This window comes from Netta rufina (genome assembly GCF_964035555.1).
Source record: "Netta rufina genome assembly, chromosome: 29".
Lineage (NCBI taxonomy): Eukaryota > Metazoa > Chordata > Aves > Anseriformes > Anatidae > Netta > Netta rufina.
The window spans coordinates 1,252,567-1,279,238 of NC_140153.1; the positions used below are offsets into that span (position 1 = coordinate 1,252,567).

A 26,672-nucleotide genomic window follows, 5' to 3' on the forward strand; every position below is an offset into this window, starting at 1 on the left:
CTTTCTGTCCGAGCCCCAGCTGTAGATAAATCCACGCACAGCCCCTTCCTTGCCGCTGCTTTTGTGCTCCCTGCGAGCACCGAGCGACCCCGCGTGCTTCCAGGAGCCGCTGAGGGCTGGGGAGTGTTGCACCCCAAAGCAGGCTCGGGCCGAAAGGTTTGCGCTTGGTGCTGCGGCCTCAGTGCGAGCAGCACTGCCCGGAGCTGCCCCGTGAATCCTGCCCGTTCCTGCTGCTTCTAGAGGTGGTGAAGGAAGCAGATCTCCCCGTGAGCTCCCCACTCGGAGCATTGCGCTCCGCTCTGCGATGCTTCTTGCGCTCGCGGTGCCCGGTGCAGTGCCTGGGCCTCGCCGTTCTCCTTCGCAGAAGACGGGCGGCTTCACGAGGAGCAGTGCAAGGGCCAGCTCCGGGTACTGCTTTTAGTCTTTTTATTCTCTTTTTGTGCTCCTGGTTTGTGCCTCGGTGCAGGAAGCTCCAGCTCTGCCCGCGGTGCTCCCCGTGCTGCCGGGAGAGGTGGAAGCGGCCAGGTGGGAGCTTGTGTGGCTGGGCCCATGGGGAAGTTTTTCCGGGGAAGTTTTTCCCTGTAAGAAATGTCAGCAGAGGTTTGTTGCAGAGTCCATCTTGCCTCAGATGCCCGTGGCAGCGGCCAGCACAAACAGCCCGGCAGGAAGGCCTGGGGAGGGCTGCCAGGAGAGCCTGGGAGCACCCTGCACCACGCCGCAGCGCTCGCTCGGAGGCGGCTCGGAGATTCCTCGTGGCAGAGCTGTAACAGAGGGAAAGAGGAAACTTTCTGCTGTGCCCAGCCTGGGGATTGAGCAGTGCAGTGCGTCCCGTCCCGGCTGAGCCAGGCCTCTGAGGCTGGGGGAGGTTGGGGAGCTCAGGACCAGGAGCTGGAGGCTCCACCAGTGGTGCCGGTGCTGCTGGGGGGCTCCCAGATGTCGTGGCCTTGGCCTCGAGCATCTCTTGGGCTCCTGCAGGGAAGGAGAAGTGCAGGTGGCACCTCCCGGCCGGGATCGTGTGCGGAGGCACCGTCTGGAGGCTTTGTGCCTCCTGCAGCCTCCCTCTGTGCTCGGCGAGGAGCGGGCTGGTGCTCGGGGAGGGCAGGAGGTGATCGCTTTGTAAGGCCTCTCCTGGGGGCCACTGGTACTTGGCTGCGTGGGGACACCCGGGATACCCCCTGCTTCCTTCCTGCCTGCTCATTGCAGCCCCTCAATTAGGAGTAGGGGCCTTGAGGCTGGGCAGGGCGGCTGGACGATGCGGTTGGTCCCGGAGGAGTGGAGGAGCACCCAGGGGTGGGCTGACAAAGCCAAGGGACCCGGGAGGAAGACACGGAGGGGGCTGCGATCTCCTGCAGCCGCCCCCAATAAAATCAGGTGGAATCCGACTTTTTCTGATGCTGCCAAATCGGTGTAGTTCTGCCTCATTTTCCCCAGGTGAATCTCGGGATGATCGCTGTCTGGGCAGGCTGTGGTTAGAAGTGGCTCTATCTCGTTCCTCGACATACTCGCTTCTCCGGTATGCCATTAATTTTTTCAGCTGCACTCGCTTGTTCCAGCTTCTAAAATAGCGCCGCGTTGTATTTTTACACGGTGTGTGCACTTGTGGGTGCTCTATCAAATGTAAATGGAAAGCTGGGCCGCTGCTTTGTTTGTCTGGGAATGGAAAACCTGTCTTTCTAGCACCAGAGAAGCGAAACCGCCTCGAGCCAGAGGCACGCAGCGAGCGGCACATGATGCCGAAGCAGCTCACGCCTGGCGTGCCCCTGACTGCGCCGAACTTCGGCTGAATGACCCCGGCATCTGCAGGCTGCCTGCTGGCCTCTGCGCCGCGCCGCCGCGCCTGCGCTCAGCACCGGGGTGTGCTCAGAGCATCCCTGCCCCTTCCCTGGACAGCGGGAAGCTGCGCCGCGCCTCGGCACCAAACCGCTGCGGGGAGAGGGGCAGGAGCAGGAGCAGGGAATCGAGGAGCAGGGCAGGAGCAGGGCATCATCCTGCCTTGGCTTCTGGCCTCCTCTTCCTCCTCCTCGTCCTCGTGGCTGCTGAGCGTTGGGCCCAAACCGGCACCGGCTGCGTGAGGCAGCCAGTAGCTCGCTCACCTACGGAGGTGCAATTGGAGATAATTACAGCCTGCATCGAGTCAGAAACAAAACAAGTTTTATGGCTCTTTTGTTTCCCCTGAGGGGATTTTGCCACCATTTGAGAATTTTGTTTCTTTTTTTCTTTTTCTTTTTTTTTTTTTTTGTTCTCTCAGTTAAATAAAGTTCCTTTAGGGAAGTGAAATGGGGAGCCTGCTCGCCGGGCTGCGCGAGATCTCAGCAGCGTGGGCGGCAGGAGGCGAGGCCGAGCCACCTGCAGCCCGGCCCCGGTGGGGGCGATGCCCGCTGCTCTCCGCCTGCCCCTTCGGGTGCTGGTCCCGGTCCCGTGCTCCTGGTTATTGCCCACCTGGCTGCTGCTGGAAGGTGACGGGGATTGGGAACGGGGGGAAAGCCGCTCCTGCCTCGTCTGCGCTCCCTGACACCGAGGCGACGCTCAGCAGCCGGTCCTTGAGCCCGCGCAACTCCCAGCTCGAGCCGCAGAGCTTTAATCTCTGTTCTCGCCGGGGTTACGCTGACACAGAGCAGGCTGGCACCGAGGTTCCTGACTGTCTGACCTTCAGACTCGCTAAATAACCGGCGGTTTGAGGGATTCCTGCTTGTTTCTGCTGGTTTGGGACGGAGCGGCCCCTCTCGGCGCTCGCAGCTCCCGGGCAGGCTGCAGCTTCTCCCCTCCCCTGCCCCCTCCTTGCAGCCAAAGGGCCCCGTTCAATAGCGAACCTGAAGCCTGATTTCATTTTTATTGAGTCTGCCTGAAAGTGCTCCTTACCGAGCCTGGAAAGCCTCCTCTTGAAGGGCTTACACCGCTGTGGTACCTGGGCCCAGATAACAGCTTCTCCTTTGCTTCTCAGACCAAAGCTGCTTATCTCGAAGGGGAGGGCTCCCCAAAACTTTTCACCGTGTCCCGGTGGTTTTCCTTGCACGGGCCCATCTCCCTCCCCTTCTGAAGCCCAGGAGAAGCCTGCTGTGTGCTCAGGGAGCCTGTGTCTCCTTGGTGTGCCCGGGGTTGTTTCATTTTTCTGTTTGATGGTGATATTACGGCCACGTCCGTCTTGGTGTCAGGACGCACGGCGTGAAATACTGAAATACCCGCGTGCAGGAAGCGGTGCGAGGATTTTGAGCACTGAGACGTAACTCAGGGGAATTCTTCGGGTCGCTTAGCAGTCCAGCTGGCATCTGCCTGGGCTTTCAAGCACCGTGTGGGGCTGCTCCGCTTCCAGCCCGACGCCAAGCTCGTTCCGCGAGGGCTCCCCAGGCGGGCCCAACCTGCAGGGTGGGTGCCAGGGGCTGGGGACGCTTGTGGAATTCACCCTCGAGGCTCCTCCGGGGGCAAGCGCTGCCTCTCAGCACCCCAGCCCTTGTCTTGTGGGCTCCTGGCCGCGAGCACCGCGTGCAGCAGAGCCACGCACGCCCCGGCGTTGCCGCGTCCCAGCCCGGTGGCTTCCCAGTGGTGGCGTGGGGTGCGGTGAGGCTCCACGCCGTGCCGTGGTGTCTCGCCTCACCCCCCGCCTCTCTCGGCTTGGATTTAACCTGGGGTCACTTGGTAGGGCCGGGGGCGGAGAGCTGCAGCTCCTGCGCCTTCCAAAGCCCTTCCTGAGCTTGTCTCTGCTTGCCTTTCTATATTTGGTTACCGCAGACGGGAATTTTCCTGCATGGAGACGAGACTGGCGAGCAGAAAGAAGCCTGAGGTGCTCACCCTGAACGTGGCAGCCTGTCCGGGGCCGGAGCTGTGCCACAGAGGCTTGTTTTAGTGCCTTGCCTTTGGTTTAGTGCCTTGGTTTGCTTTGTTTTCGTGCCTTTCAGTGCCTAGATTTCCCCCCTGGTGGCTGTGCCCCTTTTTACAGCGAGGCTTCCCCGAGCGCTTCGTCCCCTTGCACCCACATTGCCGCCTCGCTGCTGGAGCTGAACTTGTGTGACAGCTGTACTTGGGAAGATGTGTAATTAGAGGGGATTGAGAGCCGAGCCAGAACAACATTTTCCTGGCAGAGATTTGGCTCTGCGAGGCTTTATCTCGTGAGGGACTCGCAGCCAGATTTAGGCAGGGCTGCGCGAGCTCCGCCTTAGCAGGGGGAGTAGGAGCCGCGGTGCCGGAGCTGCGGGTGCTTTGCCCTCGTCTCCCTGCTCAGGGCACGCAGGCACCCCTAACGAAGCAGTGGCAGTGAAACGAAGCACCTGAAGTAATCTCTTGTGCTCTGTGTGACCGCCTTGGCGCCGTGCTGCAGCAGCCCCAAACCACCGGGGGTTTTCCTGAAGACCTCGAAATGTCTGGTTCCTCTGCGCCGCGCTCGTGGCCTCGCGCAGGAGAATCCGTCCAGGGGGGCAGCTCTGCTCTTTTTCCTCTCCTTATCCTCCTGCCGAGCGTTTTTCTGCTGTGTTCTCCTTTGCCTTTCCTTCCCCAGGTGCCCCCACGCGCAGCCAGCAGGCGGAGGGGATGCCAGCTGTGGGCTCTCCTGCAGACCCTGCCCGCGGTGCTCCTGTTTCGCTCCTGGCCCCCGGCCCCTGCCTGCCGCTGGGGAAGGACCTCGCCGAGCTGGTCTGGCCTCGCCTTCAGGTGGAGCCGCCCGGGCTCTGCTGGTAGCTGCTCTCTTATCAGCCTGGGAGCAGAGAGATCAGGCCGGGAGAGCTCTGTGGCTCCTTCCCCTTTTGGCTGCAGCTGTTTGCCACGGGCTGTTTGTGCACCTGGAGGAGAGGCGGGCGAGCGGCAGGGGAAGGAGAGGAGCAGCGCGGGCGGGGATGGCGCCGGGTGCGCCTGCGCCGTGCTCGCGAGACCCCGGTGGGCTCAGCAGGGCCTCGCTTGGGCCTGCGGAAAAAAAAAACAAAAAAAAACAAAAAAAACACACCAATTTTCTTTATTCAAAGGGAAAAAAGCTCAGAAACGCCGTGCTGTTTGTACCAACAGCCTCGTGCCTCTGCCTCGCTCCAAGCCGAGCCCGCGGCACGCAGCCGGCGTCCGTGCCGCGTGCGGGACCGCGCCACGGCTCTCGGGGGGCTCTCGTCCTTCAGGTGTGCGCGGTTCCCCGCTCGGGAAACTCCCCGTCGGGCCGGTTGGGGCCGGGGATGAAAGCGGGCGGCGTGCCGCTGCCGGCAGGTTCCCGCACGCCGGCGCGTGGGAGGTCGGCGCCCGGGGGAAATGCCCCGCGCGGAGCCGCTCGCTCGCCGGGCTCCGTGCTCGAGCTGAGCCTGCCGCAGCCTTGCTCCGTTTGGCGCGGTGCTGACCCTGTCCTTATGTCAACCTCTGCCCCGCAGGATGGACAGGATGACGGAGGACGCGCTGCGCCTCAACCTCTTGAAGCGGAGCTTGGACCAAGCGGATGATCGGGACGATGTCCTGGCCAAGAGGCTGAAGATGGAGGGACACGAGGCGATGGAGCGCCTGAAGATGCTGGCACTGCTGAAGAGGAAGGACCTCTCGGGCATTGAGGTGCCCCACGAGCTCCCGGTGAAGCAGGACGGTGTGAAAGTCTACGAGGAAAAGCTGAATGGGAGCCTCAGGCCCCATGGGGATGGCAGGACTGCAGGGAGGCCGGGGAAGGAGAACATTAACGACGAGCCGGTGGATATGAGCGCGAGGAGAAGGTAGGTGCCCAGCGGCTCGCCTCGGTAGCTTGCCTCTCATGAACCCAGCGCTGCCAGGTGTGAACTGAACGGGCATTTCGTGGTCCTGGGGCTCGGGGGGTTCCCGGTGCTGTGGTGCCTGCGGGGTGCCTCTGGCTGAACGCCGAGGAGCGGAGCCTGCGCTGTTCTCCCGGCAGAGCTTCTCTGGAAGCGTTCAGCGCTGTTCCTTCCTTGCTTTTACCTCTGCTGTCCTCCTTGTTGCCCCCAACACCAGACGGATTGCGTTGCTCCCTCTGTCCCTGTGCTCAGCATTACAAGCTGCAGCAGTCAGGTGCCTTAGAAGCAGACCGCTGGCGTGCGCGAAGGCAGGGGGCTTCGATTCTCTTGGGACTTCTAATTAGCGTCCCCAGAAGTGTCAGCAGAAGCCCTTCGTGTAGCTGCAGGCCAAATCCGATGTAAGGGCACAGATCTCGCCCTCAAACCCGGCCCTGGCTGGGCTGTGACCGGGGCCAGAGGCGTTTGCTTCTTGCTGCTGAGCCAGGACTGCTCGGGAGAGGCAGGCGGCCGGGTGCTGGGGAGCCGTGCCCGCTTTCTGCCAGCTCTTGGGCATTCCTCCCGTGCTCTGCGTTTGCATCCTGCCTGTGCACGGCGCTCCCACCTGATTTTTATCAGGGGGGGAACTCCGGCAGCTCAATTTCCGCAGCCAACACCTGCAGCCAGGCTCTGCCGAGGGGGTCGCACGCGAAGCCTGTCACAGTCCCTGGCTCGGTGTCACTGGGGAGGTCAAACCAAAGGCAGCGGTTCCGAGTTCTGGCTCAGTTTGGGTACCGAGCTTGGCGAGCAGGCAGAGGGGCAGGACGGAGGAGTCCTGCTGTAGGGAAGCACCCGGAGCCGCGACCTTCCTGCGATGCTCTCGGGGTGCCCGAAGGTGCCTGCGCCCTGCTCGGAGCCGGCCTTGTGCCGTGAAACGTGGCTGAAGGAGGCGGTGATCCCCGGGCACAGCCACAGCCACAGCCACAGGCACATAGACCAGGGGCCGGCAGCGTGGCGAGCATGGGCCAGGAGCTGGATTCCTGCGGATCCTCCCGGCTGCCTCCCCCGGTGCCGGGCCGCACGGTGCCAGCACGGTGTGTTCCCAGCCTCCCGTTGCCCCTCTGGGAAGGCACCAGCTCGTGATTCAGCACAACTGCGGCTCCTGCCCCTCGCCATGCCGCTGTGCCAGGGCCTTTGTGCAGCTCTGTGGCGGGCAGGGGGTGCAGGCTGCCTCCACCCCGGGCCAGGAGCCAGGAGCAGGGGCTTGCGGTGTTCCAGCCGGGCTCGATGAGCAGCAGAAGGGGCAAACGGGCCTGAAGGGCCAGCGGTGGGGAGGAGAAAATCCCCGGGGTTGTTTGTCTTCAGCGGCACCGTGCGTGGCCCCAGTCTGTGCAGGCATCGCCGCCACTGGCTCAGCCTCCTGTGGAGAATGGAGAACCACGGGGGTGAGGCAGGGACGGCACTGCTGGATTCCCCGGTGTCCCGTTTGTGCCCGTGGGAGCTCTCAGACACCTGCAGCTCCCTCCGTAGGCACGTGGGGCTCGCTGGCGGCCTGCTGGGAGCGTGGCACCGCGCTGCTGCACCTCCACAAAGTGCAGTTCTGCCCCCAAACCTCCCCACTTCGCTCCAGTTTAACACGGCTTCACAGTGGCAGAGGATACCCGGGGGTCAGGTGTCCCCAGCACAGCGTTTGGGTAGGATTTGTGATAACCCAGTTATCCTAGCACGGGGGATATCCGGCCCCTCGACGTGGTTTTGGCTGCCGGAGGTGCTAAATGCTGGGGAGCAGTGGCAGTGCCCGGCTGCTTTGTGCTGCGGATCCTCGGCTGAGCTGCTGGGACGCAGGGCAAGAAGCAGAGGGTCCGGCCGGGTGCCGGGGCTGGATGTGGACCCCGCAGAAAGGAGGTGGTTGCAGCAGCTTGGGTCGTGCAGCCGAAATCCTGAGCTTTTCCCAGCAGGTTTGGTTTCTGGGAGAGGCTGGGACCAAAACCTGCCCCTGGTGACAGCTTCACAGGGGGCCAGCCCTAAGGAGAGGGAGAAGGATCAGGGCGAGGTGGTGTGTCACCTGCCTGCCAGCTGATAAGGGACATTAACGGGGCGGGCTGGGAACGGGCTCCTTCCCTTCTCACCTTTGCCTGCCTCCTGCACGAGCAGCGCAGCTTTCCTTCCTTCCAGTAGTTCTGTTGTAATTACGCCCTTGCCTCGACAAAAGTAAATAAAACAATCCTGACATATTCAGCAATTCTTTGCAGATGGCCCCGTTTTCCCCTGTCTGGCTTTGACGCTGGCTTTTTTTTTTTTTTTTTTTTTTCCTTTTTTTTTTTGCCTCCACGGAATGTAAATAAAACAGCCCGGACGTATCTGGGTGCTCGTCCAAGACAACCACCGGCTGCCAGCGCGGCGGCAGCGCCTCCAGGAGAACCCCCAAGCAGAGCCCGGCGCTGGGCTCCTCTGGGGTGCTTTGGGGGGTGCTTTAGGGTCGAGTCCCTCCCTGTGGGGCGTCCCGGACCTTCTCTGGTGCTGGGGGCTTGCCCCGGAGACCCCCGGGTGCTGCTATCAGCAGCCTGCAGCGGGCACAAAGCCCCGGTGTGGCCAGGAGCCTGCCTGGTGATGACCGACCTCAGCACGGCCGGCAGCAGAGCTCCTCTCCTAACCCTCGTCCAGTGGCACTGAGACCAAACCCAGCCCTCGGGGTCTGGCAGGGAAACGGCCCCCAGGCCGTGTCCCGTGGGGGCAGCGGGATGAATCAGGCTCCTGGCATCCCGGCTGGATTCGCGGCCCCTGGAGTACTCCAGCCTGGGGATTTGGGCTTGGCTTTGTGGCTCGTGCTGGCTTTTCCGAGCCCGAAGCCCCGGATGGGATAATCCGGGCATCTCCTCCCTGCTGCAGCCTCGGAGACCTTCCAGTGGTGGTGGCAGCGAGCCCGGTGCCGTCGTAGCTGCGCTGCTCTCACCGCTTTCCCCCGACTGCTGAGCGTTTTCCAAGGCTCTCCAAGCACCATCGTGTTGAGTCAGCGATAGGAAAGGGCTTTTAGGAGCATCTCCTCGCTCAGGACGATGCCACAACAAACGAAGCAGCGCTCGGGTGCTGCCAGCGCCCGGCATTGATTTTGATTTTGATTTTTTTTTTCCCAGCGAGGGGCTCTTGTCATTCCGCTCCTTTCATTGACCGGTTTCTAGGTCACGGTTCAGCCGGGTCTCCTGCCTCTGCACAGGGTGTTTGCTCGGGCTTCCCTTCACGGGCAGCCTTTTAAAACAGAGTTGCAGTGAGGGAGGTTTGGAGCGCTTATGTCTGTGTTGACCTGGGGACGCATCCCCATCCTTGTCATTCAGGGGGTGGGATGAGGACGATGGGTTTGGGTTTGGGTAAGGACGAGCAGCACCAGGCAGAAGTGTCACTGCTGCTCCCGGTTCTGGATGTCTCCCTGTTTTCTTGCTCCGTGGCTCATTAACACTCAAGCAATCCACCTTTCACCCCACTGCAGGAAACATTTCCAGGGAGCCCATTCCCTTCCGAACGCGATCACCTGCGAGCAGAGGATGCTCCTGTCCTGGCGCTGGCCGTCTGCTCGTGACAGAACAAGAAGCAGCGAGCTCCCAGCTCGCTGCTGAGCTCTTGGAGTCACGGCTCAATCTTTTTTCTCCCTTCTGTCCCGCAGCGACCAGGACAGGGGGCGATTAACCCCTTCTCCAGATATAATTGTCCTCTCCGACAATGAGGCGTCCAGTCCCCGGTCCAGCTCTCGCATGGAAGAAAGACTTAAGGCAGCAAATCTTGAAATGTTCAAGGTAAGGGCTTCCTCGGTGCTCTTGGGAACTGGGGGCAGCGAGCAGGGGGAGCCCTCCTGCTGCAGGGGGGGCGCTTTTTGAAGGACTTGGGAACCGGGGGGGATTTCCGAGCAACGTGGTCACTTCTGGTCATGGTGGCTCATTACCTGTGCTACAAACTCCTGCTGTAGTAACCCCTCCTAATGCCCTCCTGCCATCGAGGCACAGCAGCAGGTTTCGACTGTGCAAGTTCTGACCGATTTTCTGTGTGCTTGTAGGGTAAAAGCATAGAGGAGCGACAGCAGCTCATCAAGCAGCTTCGGGATGAGCTCCGGCTGGAGGAGGCCAGGCTTGTGTTGCTGAAGAAACTGAGACAAAGCCAGCTGCAGAAGGAGAACGTGGTACAGAAGGTGAAGCTCTGAGTAGCAGCGCTTGGGGCTGGCTGGGGGTGTGGGTGCTATAAAGGAGCCTGTTAGTGGAGAAATGCTGAGGACTCGCTGGTTTTGGACCTTCCTTTACTCCACTTCTGTGTCTGTGGGATATTTCTTAGCTAAGTGCGTAGCGAATCCACAGGCCAGGCCACCGTGCTGCCCGTGAGGACAGCTGGGGAGGTGAATTTGTGCAGCTCTGAAACATCATTTGAGCACCAGCTGGCCTTGGGTCTTGGTACAGCTCCTTTCCAGCACCGTGCGTTGACCCAGTCTTTGTTTTCTCTCGATCCAGACTCCGGTCGTCCAGAACGCGGCGTCTATTGTCCAGCCATCTCCTGCTCACGTGGGACAGCAGGGACTGTCCAAGCTTCCCTCCAGGCCTGGAGCTCAGGGGGTTGAGCCTCAGAACTTAAGGACATTACAGGTGAGCCTTCCTGAGGCCGTTTGCTGTGCAGAGGGCCCCACATCACCCCGCACGTGTGCGTGAATGAGTGAACATCTCTGCCGTGTGCGCATCAGTCGTCCTGGCTGACTGAGATGCTTTTGCCAAGAGGCAGATAAATGCTTTTCAGCACCCTGAGCAGAAAAGTGGTCACAAAGCTTTGAGGTTCCTACAGCAGCAGCTCAGGAGGTGGGAGGAGCTGAATTTAGGGGCTGGTGCTGACCCTGACGAAAGTTGCCTGCTGCTCGGTGACACAAGCTCTGGGGCTGCAGGAGGAAAGCTGTCAGCTTGCACTTAGCAGCAGGGAGGGCTCAGCAGCGTTCTGAAACAGCACAGAATGGGCAGAGGAAGAGGGGGAAGCAAACTGCAAACAAAACACGGGATTGAAATGTTCCCCTTCTTTGGGAAAGTGCTGTGGGCAGAGCGGGGTGCCGGCCGAGCCGCCCACCTCTCCGTGCTCGCTCTGGATGTCACCAGCCGGAGCTGTGGGTGAAAGCACCTCGCTCGGCTGCTGCCTCCCCAGGGGGAGCAGGGCTCGGCGGCATCACCCCGTGGGCTTTGCCCTGCTGGCAGGGGGCCGTGGGACAGAAATGAGATGCACGACGTCCCCGTGATGCTGTTGGGAAAGCAGATGCTGGGAGGAAGGTGCACGGGCCGTGCAGGAGCTCGTTGAGGTGTCCCTCCAGCAGCTGCCTGCCCGTGGCCTCCTCGTGCTTCTGCCGAAAGCTTTGGCTGCAGCCTTGCTGATCACTTCTCCCTCCCTGAACCATCTCCTTTGTTGGTGGCATTTGTTTGCTTTGCTATGGCAACGCTTCTGGGGTCAGGTCTATTGTGGCTTCACAGTGGGACCGGACTGGTAAAGGAAACGGGCTGGAGGGGAAGAGGAAACGCATTGTTTGCAGGGGCTTTGTGAAGATTTTCTTGCGTATGACAATGAAGAACCTCATCTAGAAAAAAAATAGATTAAAAAAAAATAAAGCGGGGGGGGCAGAGAAAGCTTGTCAGACAGGAGTGGTTTAAGACACACAAAAAAATCGAGCCCTTCTACCTGCCCTCCTCCCAGCAGAGCCCTGCTGGCGGTGCACGGAGACGAGCGGACCCTGGGCAGGTTGGCCCTGGCCCTCAGCCTCCTCGGGGACCTCCTGAGCCCCTCACTGAGCACCATGCCGTGTCTGGCACTGCCAGCATTAGCTGGCAAACTGCCTGCTGTTTTTTTTTTTGTTTTTTTCTTTTTTTTTTTCCTTTTTCCCTCGCATTTGTACGTATTGATCAAATCGGCTCGGTTGTGTTTAATGCAGTGTAGGCCACGGAGGTGGGTCTGGAGAATCAGCTCCTGAACCATCATGGCCTACAGCCTAGAGGGGAAAATAGGAGTATGTTAACGTGAGACACCCTTGTTTTAGGCAAAATGAATGTGGTTATTTAAGTAAAGAACGTTTAGAGGAGAAGTTGGGTCTTTGAGTGGCCTCTCTCCTTCGAACGTAACGTGAATTTCGGCTAAGTGGAGATGCTCGGCTGTCGTGGAGCCTGCTCAGGGAACTAAAAACCCTGCTTTGCCTCCAGTTCTTTATTTCCTCCTTGTTTCCTTTCTTGACAGGGTCACAGTGTCATTAGGTCTGCCACAAACACGACTCTGCCCCATATGCTTATGTCGCAGCGTGTGATTGCTCCGAACCCTGCCCAGTTACAAGGGCAGCGCGTTCCTCCTAAGCCTGGCCTCATCCGCACTACAACTCCAAGCATGAATCCAGCCATCAACTACCAGCCGGTAGGTCCCCGACTCGCCGCTCTTTGGGCACAGGGGGTTGGCCAGGAAGGGAAATAGGAGGCGCCTCTGGGCCCGGTGCGTGCCGTGGAGGGCTCGGGGTGAAGTCATCACAGCGAGGTTTGGAAACGTGTCCTGAATGGGGACACAGGCAAATGTCCCTGACCCATGTGTGGAGTGGGATGGTAGCTAATGGAAAGCTTCCCAACGTGGAGCTGCCACCACGCTGGGTCACCCAAACGGTGCCACCAAGGCCCCAGTGCAGCGAGGTGACCGCTTTGGGAGCAGCCCCTGTTCCTCTCCCTGAAGAGGAAGACAGAGACAAGCTCTAGGAGCCAGCCACTTAAAACCATCCGTTTTACATCTGGAAGTCAAACTGGCAATGGAGAGGAAAGAAATACCACTTCCCAGCTGGAGCACTGGTCTCCTCGGTGCTGCATGAAGCAAAACAGCCCTTGTCCTGCGCACAGACCAGCTCCCTGGGATGCCCCTGTGCTCTGTGCACAGTCTTGTGTCCTTGTCCCGGGCTACAACGCTTGGCTGCCACGCTGTGTGGCTCTGTGGGCCCAGGTTAACAACCACTCCTGGCTCCTTTCAGGGGTTGTTGCCAGTTCTTAAGCCATTTAATCTGTCCTAATGATGCTCTAGTGCAAATCTGTATAAATTACAAACGTGACTGCACAACGGTCCAAAAGCCTTGCATTTGAGCAACTGTCGAACGTAATTGCACGTCTGATTTTAAAAAAGCAAACAAAAAAAAACAACAGCCTCTTACAGAAGAGTTGCAAGTTCATTGGTGTTAATTCATCATCTTCTCATTTAAATCTGCGTGAGTCATCCTCGATCGGCTCTACCATTAGTTCAGACCTACGGTAGACCAACTGGTTTGGGATTAGCTCGGTTCTCTGCCCTTTTTCACAATCAGCCGGGTATTAGCAGGCTTCAAGCAGTCTGCCCCAGTTTTCTGTTTTATCTTCTGCGTGTTGTTCTCGATCAACACAGCGCTGTCCCCCGAGCTTTGGTAGTTGACCCTGTTTGAGTTGCTGAGCCAGTTTGTTGCTGTGTGGGATTTTCTCCTCTGCAAGCGTTGAAGTGTTGGTACCCCAGGAGACAGGTAGGCTCCGTGAAAGGCTGGCAGCAGCCGTGCTCAAATAGGTTGCAGGCTGATGGCTTCTTATCACAAAAGGCAGCGAAAGCTGCAGCATCAGGTCAGCAGAAGTCTTTGTGCTCCGTTACCGTCACGTGCCGGAGGGACCGCGAATCCAAACGAACGGAGGATGCCGAAGGAAAGCTGCTGGAAATGGAAGAGGAGGGAATTGGCACGCTCGGAGCACCTGTGTGGGAGGGACGGGCACCATCTGGCAGCGGGGATGCTGCCTGGGCGCGCGCCAGCTCGGTGAAGCAAAAGGTGGAGGAGCAGAACTTGCCGCGAACAATGGTGCCAGCGAGTGAATCACGGCGCGCGGAGCTGCCTACATGCCGCTGGGCCTGCAGCTCCTCAACGCCTTCCCTCACCTGCAGGGTCCTTGGGCTGCTCCCCACGCCGAGCCTCGCCGGGGCGCCTCGCTCCATGGGCACCTGCCGTGTGCCTGGCTCCTCGGAGGGGCTGAGCCACGCTCAGTGCTCCTGAGTCCTAGCACAGCCCTTCTGCAAGGCGTGCAGGCAGAGGGTGGGTTGTCGGGGGGCTGCTTTAGGAGCTGAGCCGTAGCCGGGGCGCACGAGGCTCTCTCCTGCTCCGAGTGCCAGCCCCGCGTTAATCCCCTTCTCCTCTTCCTCCCCAGCAATCAAGTTCTTCTGTTCCTTGCCAGCGTACGTCGTCTTCAGCCATCTATATGAACCTTGCCTCTCACATCCAGCCTGGCACTGTGAACAGGGTGTCGTCCCCGCTCCCCAGCCCCAGTGCTCTGAACGACGCCGCCAACTCCCAGGCAGCCGCCAAGCTTGCCCTGCGCAAGCAGCTGGAGAAGACGCTGCTGGAGATCCCACCCCCGAAGCCGCCCGCGCCCCTGCTTCACTTCCTGCCGAGCGCAGCCAACAGCGAGTTCATCTACATGGTGGGGCTGGAGGAGGTGGTACAGAGCGTTATCGACAGCCAAGGTGAGCCCCGGGGAGCGTTCCCCTCCTTCAGCACCAGCAGCGTTACCACGAGCTGGCTCCTTCCATCCCCTTCTTGCTCTGCACAACGCTGAAACCCGCGGCTTGGGGGCTGCAGGCGAGCACTTGCTGCCCATACCCAGCTTTGTCCTCCGTCCCCTCTTGCTGCAGCTTTTTCCAGCCAAGCCTGGCCCTGCAGCAGTCGGGAGCTGCCTGCTTGCCTGCCCCGCGGGCACGGAGCCCGTCTGGCGGGGCTGGCGCTGTGGGAGAGCCTCTCCCCGGCAGCAGCCTTGATGTGCCGAGCCTGCAGCCCTCCCGCGAGCCCTGGCTGTGCCGCGGGGCTCGGTGGCCGGTGCAACCCGCCTGGCAGGGCCAGGGCGTGGGGAGGGCTCTCCCAGGCCCGTCCCTGTCCCCAGACGTTGGGGAGCTGAGATGCAAAACCCGCTGAGCCCCTGAGCTGGGAGCACCCGGGCTCCGTGGCCGGCTGCTGTCCCTGTCCCTGCAGCGAGGGGCCGTGCCCCTGCCCGTCCCCGGCAGCCCCAAGCTCCCCGTGGCTGGTTTTTGAGCGTCTTGCCCCATTTTTGAGCACCTCGCCCTGGTTTTTGAGCACCTCGGCCCGTTTTCGGGCTCTGCTGCCCGTTGCCATGGGAACGGGACGATTAGCCGGTGGCGGAGTCGCACGAACTGGGTTACGTAAAGCCCACGGCAGCGATTTTGGGGCGAGAACCCCTGCAAAAGGGAGGTGGGAGAGGCTGGAAGGGACAGCCCGCGCTGGGCAGGGGCTCTCTGGCTGCTGGCTGCTCCCATGGGAGCCCCGAGGGTCCCCGTGCTGGGGGTGCCAGGGCCTAGGGGCAGCAGCGGCTCCTTGTGATGCTGGCAGCGGGGTTCTGGTGGCTGTAAGCTCCCGGGAAGCCCCACCAGCTCCCACCTCGCCCTTCCCTCCACTGTGCAGCCCTGCTCTTCCACCCCTTGGAGCACTGGCACCTTCCCTCGTGTGCTGGTGCCGTGCACGATGGTGCGTTGGTGTTGTGCCCGAGGTGGGAGGAGGCGGTGTAAGAGCCGAGCTGCCCCGTTGCCCCACTTAACTCCTGCTCCTGGCGCCTTGCAGGGAAAAGCTGCGCGTCCCTCCTGCGTGTGGAGCCCTTCGTCTGCGCTCAGTGCCGCACCGACTTCACCCCGCACTGGAAGCAGGAGAAAAATGGCAAGATCCTGTGCGAGCAGTGCATGACTTCCAACCAGAAGAAGGCACTGAAGGCAGAGCACACCAACCGGCTGAAGAACGCCTTCGTCAAGGCTTTGCAGCAGGAGCAGGCAAGTGCACGGCGCGCACGGCAAACCTGCTGGGTGAACCTGGCTCCCCTCGGGGCACCGGGAGCCGCTGCTCCCCTCCCTTTGTGCACCTCCATCCTTTTGGTTTCTCTGCTGGGGCTCCTCGAGGAGTTTCACCTCTCCCTGGGGACGCGCTGCCCGCTCCCGCCGTGCGCGGGGTGTTCCAGGAGCGGCTCTGCCTCTCCTCGGTGCGCTTCCCCGCCGGCTTGGTGACTCGTCCCACTGACAGCAGTGGGAGGCAGAGTGGGCTGAGGGCTGAGTCAGGACAGCTGGCTGCTCTCCCCGCTTTGCCACTGACTTCCTGGAACTCGAGGGAAGTCGCTTAACCGCTTGCTGCCTGCTCGCTCGGCTACGAAAGGGGAGGGGGGGTTGGGGGGGGACGACTTGCTGGGTTCCCGTGATAAATTGGTGCTGCAGAACTCGTTTGGAGGCCCTGGGGGGAAATAAACCGGAATCATAATTTGTGAACTGCTTAAAAAAAAAAAAAAACAAAAAAAAAAACAACATACAAGACGAAGCGGAATCCGGCTGCTGACAAGTCGGACGTGCCTGTTTTGGAGCAAGAGGAGTCGTCTTCTCTGGGCTGTTTGTAACAAGTGGGTGCAGAGAGAAAAAAGCTGTTCGTGCTGGCTGCAGCGAGCCTGCAGTTCCAGTCACACCTTGGGAAGGCAGCCGAGCTCTAAGTGGGCAGCAGGGCTTCAAATAAAGCTGTGATTGCACCGCATGGGGACAGCAGCCCGTGGGAGGAACCCGCTTTCCCCTGCTCCTGGGATGCCACCGGGGCGCGGGGCGAGCTCCTGGGGCAGGGCTCTCACCTCGCGGGGTGAACTCTGAGCCTCCCGCCCGCACCTGAGGCCTCTCCTCTTCCTTCCTTGCAGGAAATTGAGCAGAGGCTACAGCAGCAGGCGGCCTTGTCCCCCACTGCGGCTCCTGCCGTCTCCAGCGTCAGCAAGCAGGAGAACATCATGAGGCACCACACGCTCCGGCAGGTGAGCGGCTCCCACCCGTCCCCAGCGTGCCGTCACCTCACACGGGCAGGATGCGAGCTGGCTGGGCACAGCGAGCCCTCCTGCAGCGAGGGAGATGCGGGCACCCTGCAGAGCAGCCTTCTCCTGGTCCTCGCAGCGAGTTTACGCTCTGGCTCCCCTCGGGCACTCTGCTTTTTCCCCTGGACTCCACGGTTGCTTCTGACCGCAGTCCCTGTGACCCGTCTCGCAGTGCCAGCAGCGTGTGGCTGCTGCCGCCTCCTCTCCCCCCTTCCCCTGCGAGTCCTGGCCCCCTCGATCCCGTGCCATCCAGCGGGGGAGCCCGTTGTGCTGCTGGGACCGCGCTGCCGTGCACCAGGCAAGGCCACGGCCGACTCCTCATCCTCCAGCTGCAGCCCCGGCACCTTCCCGAGGGCTGCTCTGCCGCACGCAGGGCTCAGCATCGGGTGGGCTCCTCCCAAGAGACTCAGCTCCCCCCGACTCACCCAGTCCTCGCGGGTCCCGTCCACCCCCGGCGCGCCGTCAGCTCACATCCCCTCGTTCCTTCTCTCCCCCCGCAGGCTCCGCAGCCCCAGAGCACTTTGCAGCGTGGCATCCCCACCTCTGCCCGCTCCATGCTCTCCAACTTTGCGCAGGCGCCGCAGCTCTCGGTGGCGGGCGGTCTCCTCGGCATGCCAGGTAACGGCCCCGGGGTGGGGGGCAGCCGGGGAGCGGGCGGGTGGGAGGTCAGGGGGGGGAAATCCACCGCCCCCCCTGGCTGCTGCACATCCTAGAGGAGTCCCCAGCTGCTTTTCTCTCCCCTCTGCAGGTGTTAACATTGCATACCTGAATGCTGGCATCGGAGGCCACAAAGCGTCGAGTTTGGCGGACCGGCAGCGGGAATACCTTTTAGATATGATCCCCCCCCGGTCTATATCGCAGTCCATCAGCGGACAGAAATAACGCCTGCTGAGCGCCCCCCCCCCCCCCCCCTTTCCTCCCCACCTCCGTCGCATGCAGTGCCTGTACTGGTGCCTACCGTACATGGGGAAAAAAAGACAAAAAAAAGAAACAAAAACGAAACAAAAAAAAAAAAAAAACGACAAACAAACAAAACGGAAAAAAAAAATCCACAAAAAAAAAAAAAAAAGAAACAAAAAACAAAAAATCCCATTTCAAACCTTCAGCGACCTGTCCTTTTCCAAACCTTAACTTCTTTGGTTTTCTATAGCAGTGAGAGGTCACTTCCTTTGCCCGAGGTCAGAACAATGTCTGCTTGAAGTCAGCACTATCCATGTGTTAAAGCTTGTTTTATGCTATTTTTTTTGTAATGACAAAGCATAGAATTTTTAATTGTGTTGTGTTTTTTTGGTTTTTTGTTGTTTTTTTCCCCCCCTTTTCCTCCTCCTTTGCTAAATGGATGGTTAAACCTTTTTTTTTTTTTTTTTTTTTTTTTTTCTCCTTTCCAGAGACTTGTAAAGGGTCATCCACTTTACATAAAAGTGACCGTTTTTTTTTTCCAAAGGGCAGCCTGTGCTGACTCACGGGGGAAAAACTGGGGCAAAGCGATGCGATGGGCTTGGAGCCTGGACGGCCGTCCTCGCCGCCGGTAGGGTGCTATTTTCCCTTTGCTCACCAGAAGAAGCCAGGAGAGATGCTCCACGGCCGCCTCGCCGCGTCCCTCCCGGAGGAGGGCAGCCCGCGGCCGCCGGACGGTGCCCACCCCCCTCCCCGCGCCGTCTCGGGGTCCCCGAGGGGGTCTCGATGTCCCCGCGTGGCTGCGGCCCCCCCCACCCCTCTCGGCGCTGCGGCCCCCCGGGCACGGCTGGCGCGCGGGAGCTGGGCTGCGGCCGCTGGTGGCAAAACCCCAAAGCGAGGAAAAGCCGCGGAAGTCGTCGGAGAAATGCTCGATTTGCACTTAACCTTCACACTAACGGGCCCTCCCCCCTCCTCCTCTTCCTCCTCTTCCTCCTCCTCCTCTTCCTCTCCTTCCTCCTCGGCCTCCGCAGAGCAGAAGCGGGCAGCTGGAGCGTGCCCCCCCCCCCCCAGGGTCCCTGCGCTGCCCCCCCAAAGCTGCCCCCCCAGCGCCGCGACGGAGCAGACCCCGCAGGCGGCTGCAGGGAGTTGCCCCCCCCGCCCCCCCCGAGTTGTTTTTTTTTTTGTGTGTGTGTGTGTGGTTGATTTTTTTTTTTTTTTAATATTTTTTCTTCTTCCTCACCTTAAAATTTTCTCGTGCAATTTTCAGCCGCCCGCAGGGAGCCGCTTTTTGGGGGCGCCCCCCCCCCCACCCCATCACCACCCCGGCACCGCGCTGCGGCCGCCGCCCCCCAACCGCTGCCGGGGCCAATTTTGGGGCTGGGGGGGGGCCAACTCTGGGCAGTGCCCCCCCACCCAACCCCAACCATCTCCCCCTGATGCCCCCCCCTCAATTCGATGAGCACTTACTCCCCGAGGGGTGTGGGCGCCCCAAACCCCCTGCCCGGGGCCCTCCAGAAGCAAAAGGATTTTTTTTTTTTGGGGGGGGGGACACTAGTGAAGCGTAGTGGCGTGTATATATATATAACCTATATATATATACACATTTTTTGTGTGTGTTCTTTTTTGTTTGTTTTTTACTCTTTTAGCTGGCTTGGCCCCCCCCCCCTGCAAACCCCTCCCCGGGACCCCGGGTTCCTCCCCAACCTCTCCCCTTTTTTCTTGCCCGGGGGGGGCTGTGCCCGCTTGGCCTTTCCCCTTGGATCCAGCTGAGACTTTTGGGGGTTTTATCGCCCCCCCCAGACCCCCCCCCCCCAGCCCTCATTTAAGTGCCATTGTCCCCAATCAGGTGTTGCCGAGAGGTACGAGGTGACCCGGGCGCATTGGTTGAGATGAAATTTTAAAAAATTTAAGGAAAGAAAGAAAAAAAAAAAAAAAAAAAAAGTGCAATACTTCAGAGATGAGTCTCTGCCGCCGGGGGGGGGGGGGTTCGGGGTGGGGGGGGCACAGCGTCCCGCTGCGGGGCAGGCTGGCGGCTTCATGGTGCTAAGGGAAATTTGGGGAGGGTCCCGGCCCCGCTCCAGCCCCCCCTGAGGGTCCTGGGCCCCCCCGGCCCCCCCCGTTGGATGCGCAGCTCCCGGTTTGCTTTCGTCTTGACCACCGCGTGCGAGCCCCCACCCGGCCCCCCCCTGAACCCCCCCTGGATGTGATGTACGGTAGAAAATCGTCATTTCTTCCTTTTTTTTTTTTTTTGGTTGTTTTTCTTTTTTTTTCCTGTTTTTTGGATACAGAACTAAGGATTTCTTCCCGCTTTTGTTAGCTTTTCTTTTACCGCTAGGTGTAGAGCCGCTTGTGAAAAAAAAATGCTTATTGGGGTTTCATTTTTATTTTTTAATTTTTTTTTTGGTTCCTCCCAAAGGCGTAACCCCCCCCCCCCACCTCTAACCTCCCCCCCCATCGCCCCCCACCCTCCCCATCCCGACGAGATCTTAATTAGCTTATGGTATTGCTGCCGAAATGTTATAACAAGGACTCATTCGTGTATATAAGCTATTTCTTGACACATTAAAAAAGAAAAAAAAAAAAAGGAAAAAAAAAAATTGTACATTGTGTAGAAAAAAAAAAAAAAGGAAAAAAAGGAAAAAAAAAAAAAAGAACCTGACCTGAAAAACAAAAAAAAAGAAACAAAAAACCAGCCTAGCCATGGGTGTTGTGGAAGTTGTCACGTCCTTGTCGTAGTGTGGCCTCGTGCGTGTGACATGAACCGTGCAAAAAGTGGGGGGGGGGCCGGCTGGGCTGGGGGGGGGGGGGGGGCGATTTGGGGGGGGGGGGGGCGGCGGGGATGCACTGGTGGCGGCAGCCACCTCCCAAATCTGTGCCTTCACACACACACGACAGGACCCCCCCCCCCTCCCGACCCCCCCCCCCAACCCCTAAAATGCCCCCCCCCCCCCCCCCCAGCTCCCCCCCCCCGACCCCCCTCCCAGCACGGCGGGGCCTGGGGGGGGCTTCCCGCAGAGCACCGGGAGCGGGGGGCCCGGGGATTGGGGGGGGGGGGGGGGGGAGAGCGATGGGGATGGGGGGGGGGTTGGGCGAGGAGGGGGGGGGCGAGGGGGGGGGACGAGTATTCTGAACTGTAACTGTATTTGCACTGTTTTTATTATTGCATTGGCATATATACAATATACAGCTATAACAACCTGCGGTGTGCCGCCTCCTTCGTCTCGCCCCCCCCCCCCCCCCCTCCAAACCCCCCCCAAATCCTATCCGCCCCCCCCCGATCTCAAAACCAGGAGCTTTGGTTACCCCCCCCAAATTGCAGAGATTTTGCCCCAAAGCTGCTAGGAGAGGTTGGTTTGCATCTCCCCCACCCCCCACACTCCAAATGGGTACCAGGATCAGGCTGCCCCCCCCCCAGCATCCTCCCCCTTTTTACTGGGACTCCCCCCCAACCTCCAGCAGCCCCCCCTCCCTGCAGCCCCCCTCCCCCCCAGCTCCCATTGCTCATTTGGGGCACTGGGGGGGTCCCTGCCCACCCCCACACCCCCAAATTGCCTCCCCCATGGTTCCCAAACCGCTGCCCCCCCCACCCAGCTCTGTCACCTTTTGGGGGGGGGGGGCACCAGGGTCACCCCTGTGTGAGCATGGGGGGGGGGGCAGCCATGAGAGACCCCCCCCCCAAAAAAAAAGAGGGGTGGCAGCTGAGCAGGAGGTGTGAAACTGCACAATTTAATGCGCCCCCCGCCCCCCCCCCCCAGCCTCCCCCCCCCCCATTTTCTTTTTTCTTTTTTTTTTCTGCATTGTGTTTGAAAAATCTGGTTGAAAAAGGAAAAAAAAAAAAAAAAAAAGCAAAAAGCCGTTTGAATACTGCCAACTGGTTCCGCAGTGACTGGTTACAAATAATAAGCTAATTTTTGGAGAAAGGAGTTAAAAAATTAAAAAAATTAAAAAAAAAACTTTGTAATATTTATCACTTGCAAGCTATGTTTAATAAAGAAAGGAATGATTTATAACTTTGGATGCGGCTGCTGTGGTGCATTGGGGCTGTGGGAGGTGGGCGCGTGGCCCAGCCGGCCTTTTTTTGGGGGCAAAACCCCCCGAATTGAGGCCAAGCGTCAGTGTTGGCCTTGGTGCCCTCCCATGGGTGCCCCCCGCCCAGCGCGGGGTGGGATGGGGGTGACAGATGTGGCGGCGAGGTTTGCTACAAAAAGTCTTTATTTGCCAAAAAAACAACCCGAAATGGGAGAATTTTACGTAGAAAGGGCCCCGAGGAGGGGGAAGGCACTGGTGGCTGGGGCAGGAGCCCCATGGGGGGGGACACAGGGAGGTCTGGGGGGGGCTGGGGCTGGTAGGACGGACAGGGGGACCCCAGGACAGATGTGGGGACCCCAGGATGGATGTGAGGGCCACGGGATGGACATGGAGGCTGTAGGATGGAGGTGAGGGCTGTGGGATGGACGTGGGGGCTGTGGGATGGACATGGGGCCTGTAGGATGGACATGAGGACTGCAGGATGGATGTGGGGCCTGTAGGATGGATGTGGGGGCTGCAGGACGGAGGTGAGGGCCGCAGAACGGACATGGGGACTGTAGGATGGGCGTGGGGGCTGCAGGACAGACATGAGGACTGCAGGATGGACCTAGGGACCACAGGATGGACATGGGGCCTGTAGGATGGGTGTGAGGACTGCAGGACAGACATGGGGCTTGTAGGACAGACGTGGGGGCTGTAGGATGGATGTGAGGGCCATGGGATGGAGATGGGTCTTGTAGGATGAACATGGGGCCTGTTGGACAGAGATGGGGCCTGTAGGACGGACATAGGGCCTGTAGGATGGACATGGGGCTTGTAGGACAGACGTGGGGGCTGTAAGACGGACGTGGGGCCTGTAGGATGGGTGTGACACCCACAGGACAGACATGGGGCCTGTAGGATGGACACGGGGCCTGTAGGACGGACATAGGGCCTGTAGGATAGACATGGGGCTTGTAGGATGGACGTAGGGGCTGTAGGATGGACATGGGGGCTGTAGGATGGACATGGGGGCTGTAGGATGGATGTGAGGGCTGTGGGACAGACATAGGACCTGTAGGATGAACATAGGGGCTGCAGGACAGACATGAGGACCGCAGGACGGACCTAGGGCCCGCAGGACGGACGTGGGCACTTCAGGACAGCCCCACTGCGCCGTGGGCCACCCCCTGCTGGACCCCCCAGCCCCTCGGGGCACCGGGACCGGCCTAGAGGCGCACGCGGCCGGCCACGATGTCCTCCCAGAGCGCGGGGCCGAGGGGCACGTAGGCCCGGGCGGCCTCGTCCAGCAGGAACAGGGGGTCGGGGACGCGCGCCGGGTCGAAGCCCTCCTGTGCCAGGCGCACCTTCTGCTGCTTGAAGGTCGCCGTCATCTCCAGGCACTCCTGGCGCGGTGACACGGAGGTGCTGGGCCCCCTCCCCTCCCCGCTGTCCCCGCCTTGTCCCCGTGTCCCCCCCCACCCCATTACCTGCAGCCTGAGGAAGCGGGGTTGGGCGTATGGGGGCAGCAGCTCGGCTACGTGCTGGTAGAGCCCGGCACCGTCCAGCCGGCAGCCGGGGCGCAGCACCAGCGCCGCCATCCCAGCACGACCCTCGTGGCCTGGGGGGCGAGGGGCAGAGCTGGGGGGCACCGCTGGGCGATGGGGTGGGGTGGGGGTGGGCAGCGGGGTGGCTTTGGGGGGCAGCGCTACCTGGCACGCTGACACCGTAGACGGTGACTTCTTGCAGCGCCTCGTGGGCCGCCAGGGCTTCGGCCACCTCCGTGGTGGCCACGTTCTCACCTTTCCACCTGGGGAGGGGGGGTTGGAAGGGGGCTGAGCACCCCAGCGTGATGGGGGGGATGCTCTGAGGGGGGGTTGCAGGGTCCCCGTGGGGCGGAGAGGGGGTGGGGGCCGCGCGCTCAGCACCACCTGTACGTGTCGCCGGTGCGGTCGCGGAAGCGGACGAACTGGGCCGCATCCTGCTCCACCAGGTCGCCAGTGCTGAAGTAGGTGTCGCCCTCGGCGAAGACCCCGCGCAGCAGCTTCTGCTCTGACAGCTCCTGGCTGCCGGCGTAGCCCAGGAAAGGGGTCCGCGGGGTCACCGGGGCGATCAGCAGCCCCGTCTCGCCTGCGGAGACGGGGGCTGTGTGAGGGGGATGGCCCTGGGACCCCCACCCTCCCTGGGACACCCAAATTCCCTGGGACCCCCAGCTCCGTCCCCGGCCCCCCGACTCACCCGTCCCCACACGGATGCAGCGCCCAGCCTTGTCCCGCACCGGGGCTCCCTCGGCCACGTCGTAGCGCACGATCTCGAAGGGCGAGAAGAGCTGGGGAGTGCAGTGTCAGGATGCTGGGACGGGGACGGGGACGAGGAATTCCCCATCCCAGCCCCCGTCCCTGTCCCCCCAATGACCCCAGCACCTTATAGATGAAGCTGCTGCGCCCCACGGCCCCCGGCGTGCCGGTGTAGTTGAAGAGGGTGACGTTGCCCTCGGTCAGCCCGTAGGTCTCCACGATGCGGATGGCCCCGAAGCGCTCCAGGAAGCGCCGCCAGACATCGGGGCGCAGCCCGCTGCCCACCGCCAGCCGCAGCCCGTGCTGCCGCTCCCCAGGGCGCTGCAGGAGGCAGGGTCAGCACTGGGGGGGGGGCTCCGGAACCCCTCCTGGTCCTGCCTCCCCCCCCCAGGTCCCCCCCAGACCTGGGGCTGGTTGACCAGGTAGCGGCAGAGCTCCCCGATGTACTGGAAGACGGTGACGCCCTCGGCGCGGCAATCGTCCCAGAACTGGCTGGCCGAGAACTTCTCCTTCAGCACGCATGTGGCCCCTGCACGAAGAGGAGGAATCAGCCCCCCCTTGTCTCCCCCCCCTCCAGATGCCACCCGGGGGCCCCCAGCGCCGCTCACCCACCGATGCCGATGCAGCCGACGATGCCCAGCAGCGACCCGGCCATGTGGTAGAGCGGCAGTGCCAGGTACACCACGTCGCGGCTGGAGGCGCCCACCAGCTCGTAGAAGCTCAGGCACATGATGGACTTGAGGTGGGAGATGCGGGCAGCCTTGGGGAGACCTGGTGGGGAAAGGGGGGAGGATGCTGCTGAGCCCCCCCTGCGCCCCGGGCCCTGTTCCCTGCGGTGTCCCCGTCCTGTCAGTGCCGTCCCCACCAGTGGTGCCCGAGGTGAAGATGTAGAGGCAGGTGTCATTCATGTCCTCCGGCTGCCACACGTCCTCGGGCTCCAGCTCCTCCGAGGCCTCATCCAGCAGCTCCTGCAGGGCCACCACGCCGGGGGGGTACGGCCCCGCGCCCAGCACCCACACCACGATGCCGTCCTCCTGCAGGCTGGGCAGGATCGGCTCCACCATGGGAAACAGGTCTGGGGAGGGGGGCGTGGGATGGGGTGGGGGCAGGCCCTGGGCATGGCTCCAGTCCCCCCCACACACCCCCAAGCCTGTCCTGGTGGGGCAGAAGCTGGGGACCCACACCTGTGGGTGGCATCAGCCTTTGGGGACCTCCCCCCTCCCAGCCAGGGCACCCCAAGCCCTGGTTTTGCCATGGGGCAAGGGGATGGGGCACGTGGCTGGGACCCTCCTGGGCACCCCCAGCTCCCTGACCTCGCATCGCCCCCATGCTGGAGACACCCCAGTGACCCCCCCAGCACCGCCCTGTGTCCCACCCCATCCCAGGTGGCCATCCTGGGCTCGGTACCACTGCCCCCACCATGGCCCCATCACCAGTACCCCCAAGGTACCCAGGTACCTCCAGTACCCCAACCCCTGGTGCCCCCGGTACCCTGGCACCCCTCATCCCTCTGCTGCCTCAGTGGCCTTGTCGGTACCCCTGGGATCCCAGTGCCCCCACCCACCATGCCCCTGGTACCCCAGTATGTCCCCTTGGTACCCCCATCCCTGGAACCCCCTATACCTCCATCCCAGTACTCCCAGTGTCCCCATCTCCTAAACACCCCCACTGCCTTTATCTCTGGTATCCTGGTGCCACTCTGGTACCTCAGTATCCCAGTACCCCTGGTGCTCCCTCCCCCAGTAATCCCAGTATCCTGGTTCCCCCAGTCCTCTTGGTACCCTGGATGCCCCCACCTCTTGGTGCCCCTTCTCCCAGTACTCCCAGCCTCCTGGTGCTCCCATCCCATAGGTACCCCTGGTGCCCTTAGCTCTGGTACCCAGGTGCTCCCAGTGCCCCCATCCCTTGGATCCCCCCAATCCCCAGTACTCCCAGTATCCCAGTGCCCCATTGTCTGGTCCCCCCAGTGCCACCATCCCTTGGTGCCCCCGGTCCCCCTGGCGCTCCCATCCCCAGTACTCCCAGTATCCCAGTGCCCCATTACCCGGTGTCCCCAGTGCCCCCATCCCTTGGTGCCCCCAGTCCCCCCATCCCCAGTACTCCCAGTATCCCGGTGCCCCATTACCCGGTGCCCCCAGCCCCCCCACCCCAGTACTCCCATACCCCAGTGCCCATCCCCTGGCCCCCTGGAGCCCCCATCCCTTTCTCCCCCCGACCCCCTGCTCCCCGCTGTCCCCCCCGAGTCCTCCCAGCATCCCAGCGCCCCCCCCTCGGTCCCCCCAGCATCCCGGTGCCCCCCCAGCAGCCCCCGTTGCCCCCCCCCCAGCTCCTCACCGTGCGCCACCAGCAGCGCCCTGGCCCCGCAGGCGCGCAGGCAGTGTCGGAGCGCCTTGGGGCGCAGCGCCGTGCCCAGGAAGGCGGCCCGGGCCCCCAGCGCCGCCAGCCCGAGCCAACCCCAGACGAAGCCGGGCTCGTTCCCCGCCAGCAGCCCCACGGCCACGCCGGGCCCCAGCTCCCCGCCGCCCCCCGCCAGCGGCCGCCCCCGCAGCGCGTTCGCCACCCGCGCCACCGCCGCCGCCGCCCGCCCGTAGGGCACGGGCCCGGCCGCCGCCCGCAGGAACGGCCGGGACGGGGCCGCCCGCGCCGCCCGCAGGAACCGAGCCGCGAGGCTGCCCCCGCCGGACCCCCCCGGACCCCCCCCAGCCGCCGCCACCGCCCGCCGCCGGCACCGAGCCGCCCGCGCCACGAAGGCGGCGTCCGCCCAGAGCCGCGGCCACAGCAGCCGCTGCAGCAGCGCCAGCGCCGCCAGCCCCGCCAGCAGCAGCGCCACCAGCGCCATGGCCGCGACCCCCGGACCCCCCCCCCCCCCACCCTCACCCGCCCCCTCCGCCGCCACCGACAGCCCCGGCAGGGGCCGC

General features: G+C 61.9%; 2 protein-coding genes across 2 annotated transcripts in view; one reads left to right on the plus strand and one right to left on the minus strand.

Annotated features, from left to right (window-relative positions):
- The window catches only part of GATAD2B (GATA zinc finger domain containing 2B), a 35,804-nt gene extending 15,595 nt beyond the window's left edge, over positions 1-20,209 (plus strand). Inside the window, exons 2-11 of the mRNA XM_084303189.1 lie at positions 5,337-5,666; positions 9,337-9,466; positions 9,724-9,855; positions 10,169-10,300; positions 11,916-12,086; positions 13,865-14,180; positions 15,286-15,488; positions 16,385-16,495; positions 17,053-17,170; positions 17,301-20,209. Of these exons, the coding sequence (XP_084159315.1) occupies positions 5,338-5,666; positions 9,337-9,466; positions 9,724-9,855; positions 10,169-10,300; positions 11,916-12,086; positions 13,865-14,180; positions 15,286-15,488; positions 16,385-16,495; positions 17,053-17,170; positions 17,301-17,434 (1,776 nt within the window). The 5' untranslated portion in view covers position 5,337 and the 3' untranslated portion in view covers positions 17,435-20,209. The remainder of the gene's footprint in view (positions 1-5,336; positions 5,667-9,336; positions 9,467-9,723; positions 9,856-10,168; positions 10,301-11,915; positions 12,087-13,864; positions 14,181-15,285; positions 15,489-16,384; positions 16,496-17,052; positions 17,171-17,300) is intronic.
- A 1,527-nt stretch (positions 20,210-21,736) lies between these two features.
- Positions 21,737-26,593, minus strand: SLC27A3 (solute carrier family 27 member 3; the record flags this gene model as incomplete). Its single annotated transcript, XM_084303126.1, has 10 exons — positions 21,737-22,863; positions 22,948-23,078; positions 23,170-23,267; positions 23,389-23,587; positions 23,696-23,786; positions 23,881-24,075; positions 24,159-24,283; positions 24,367-24,525; positions 24,620-24,829; positions 26,089-26,593. The coding sequence occupies 10 exons, from the start codon at positions 26,591-26,593 to the stop codon at positions 22,687-22,689; spliced, it is 1,890 nt and encodes a 629-aa protein (XP_084159252.1). The 3' UTR covers positions 21,737-22,686.
- Positions 26,594-26,672: the final 79 nt, after the last annotated feature.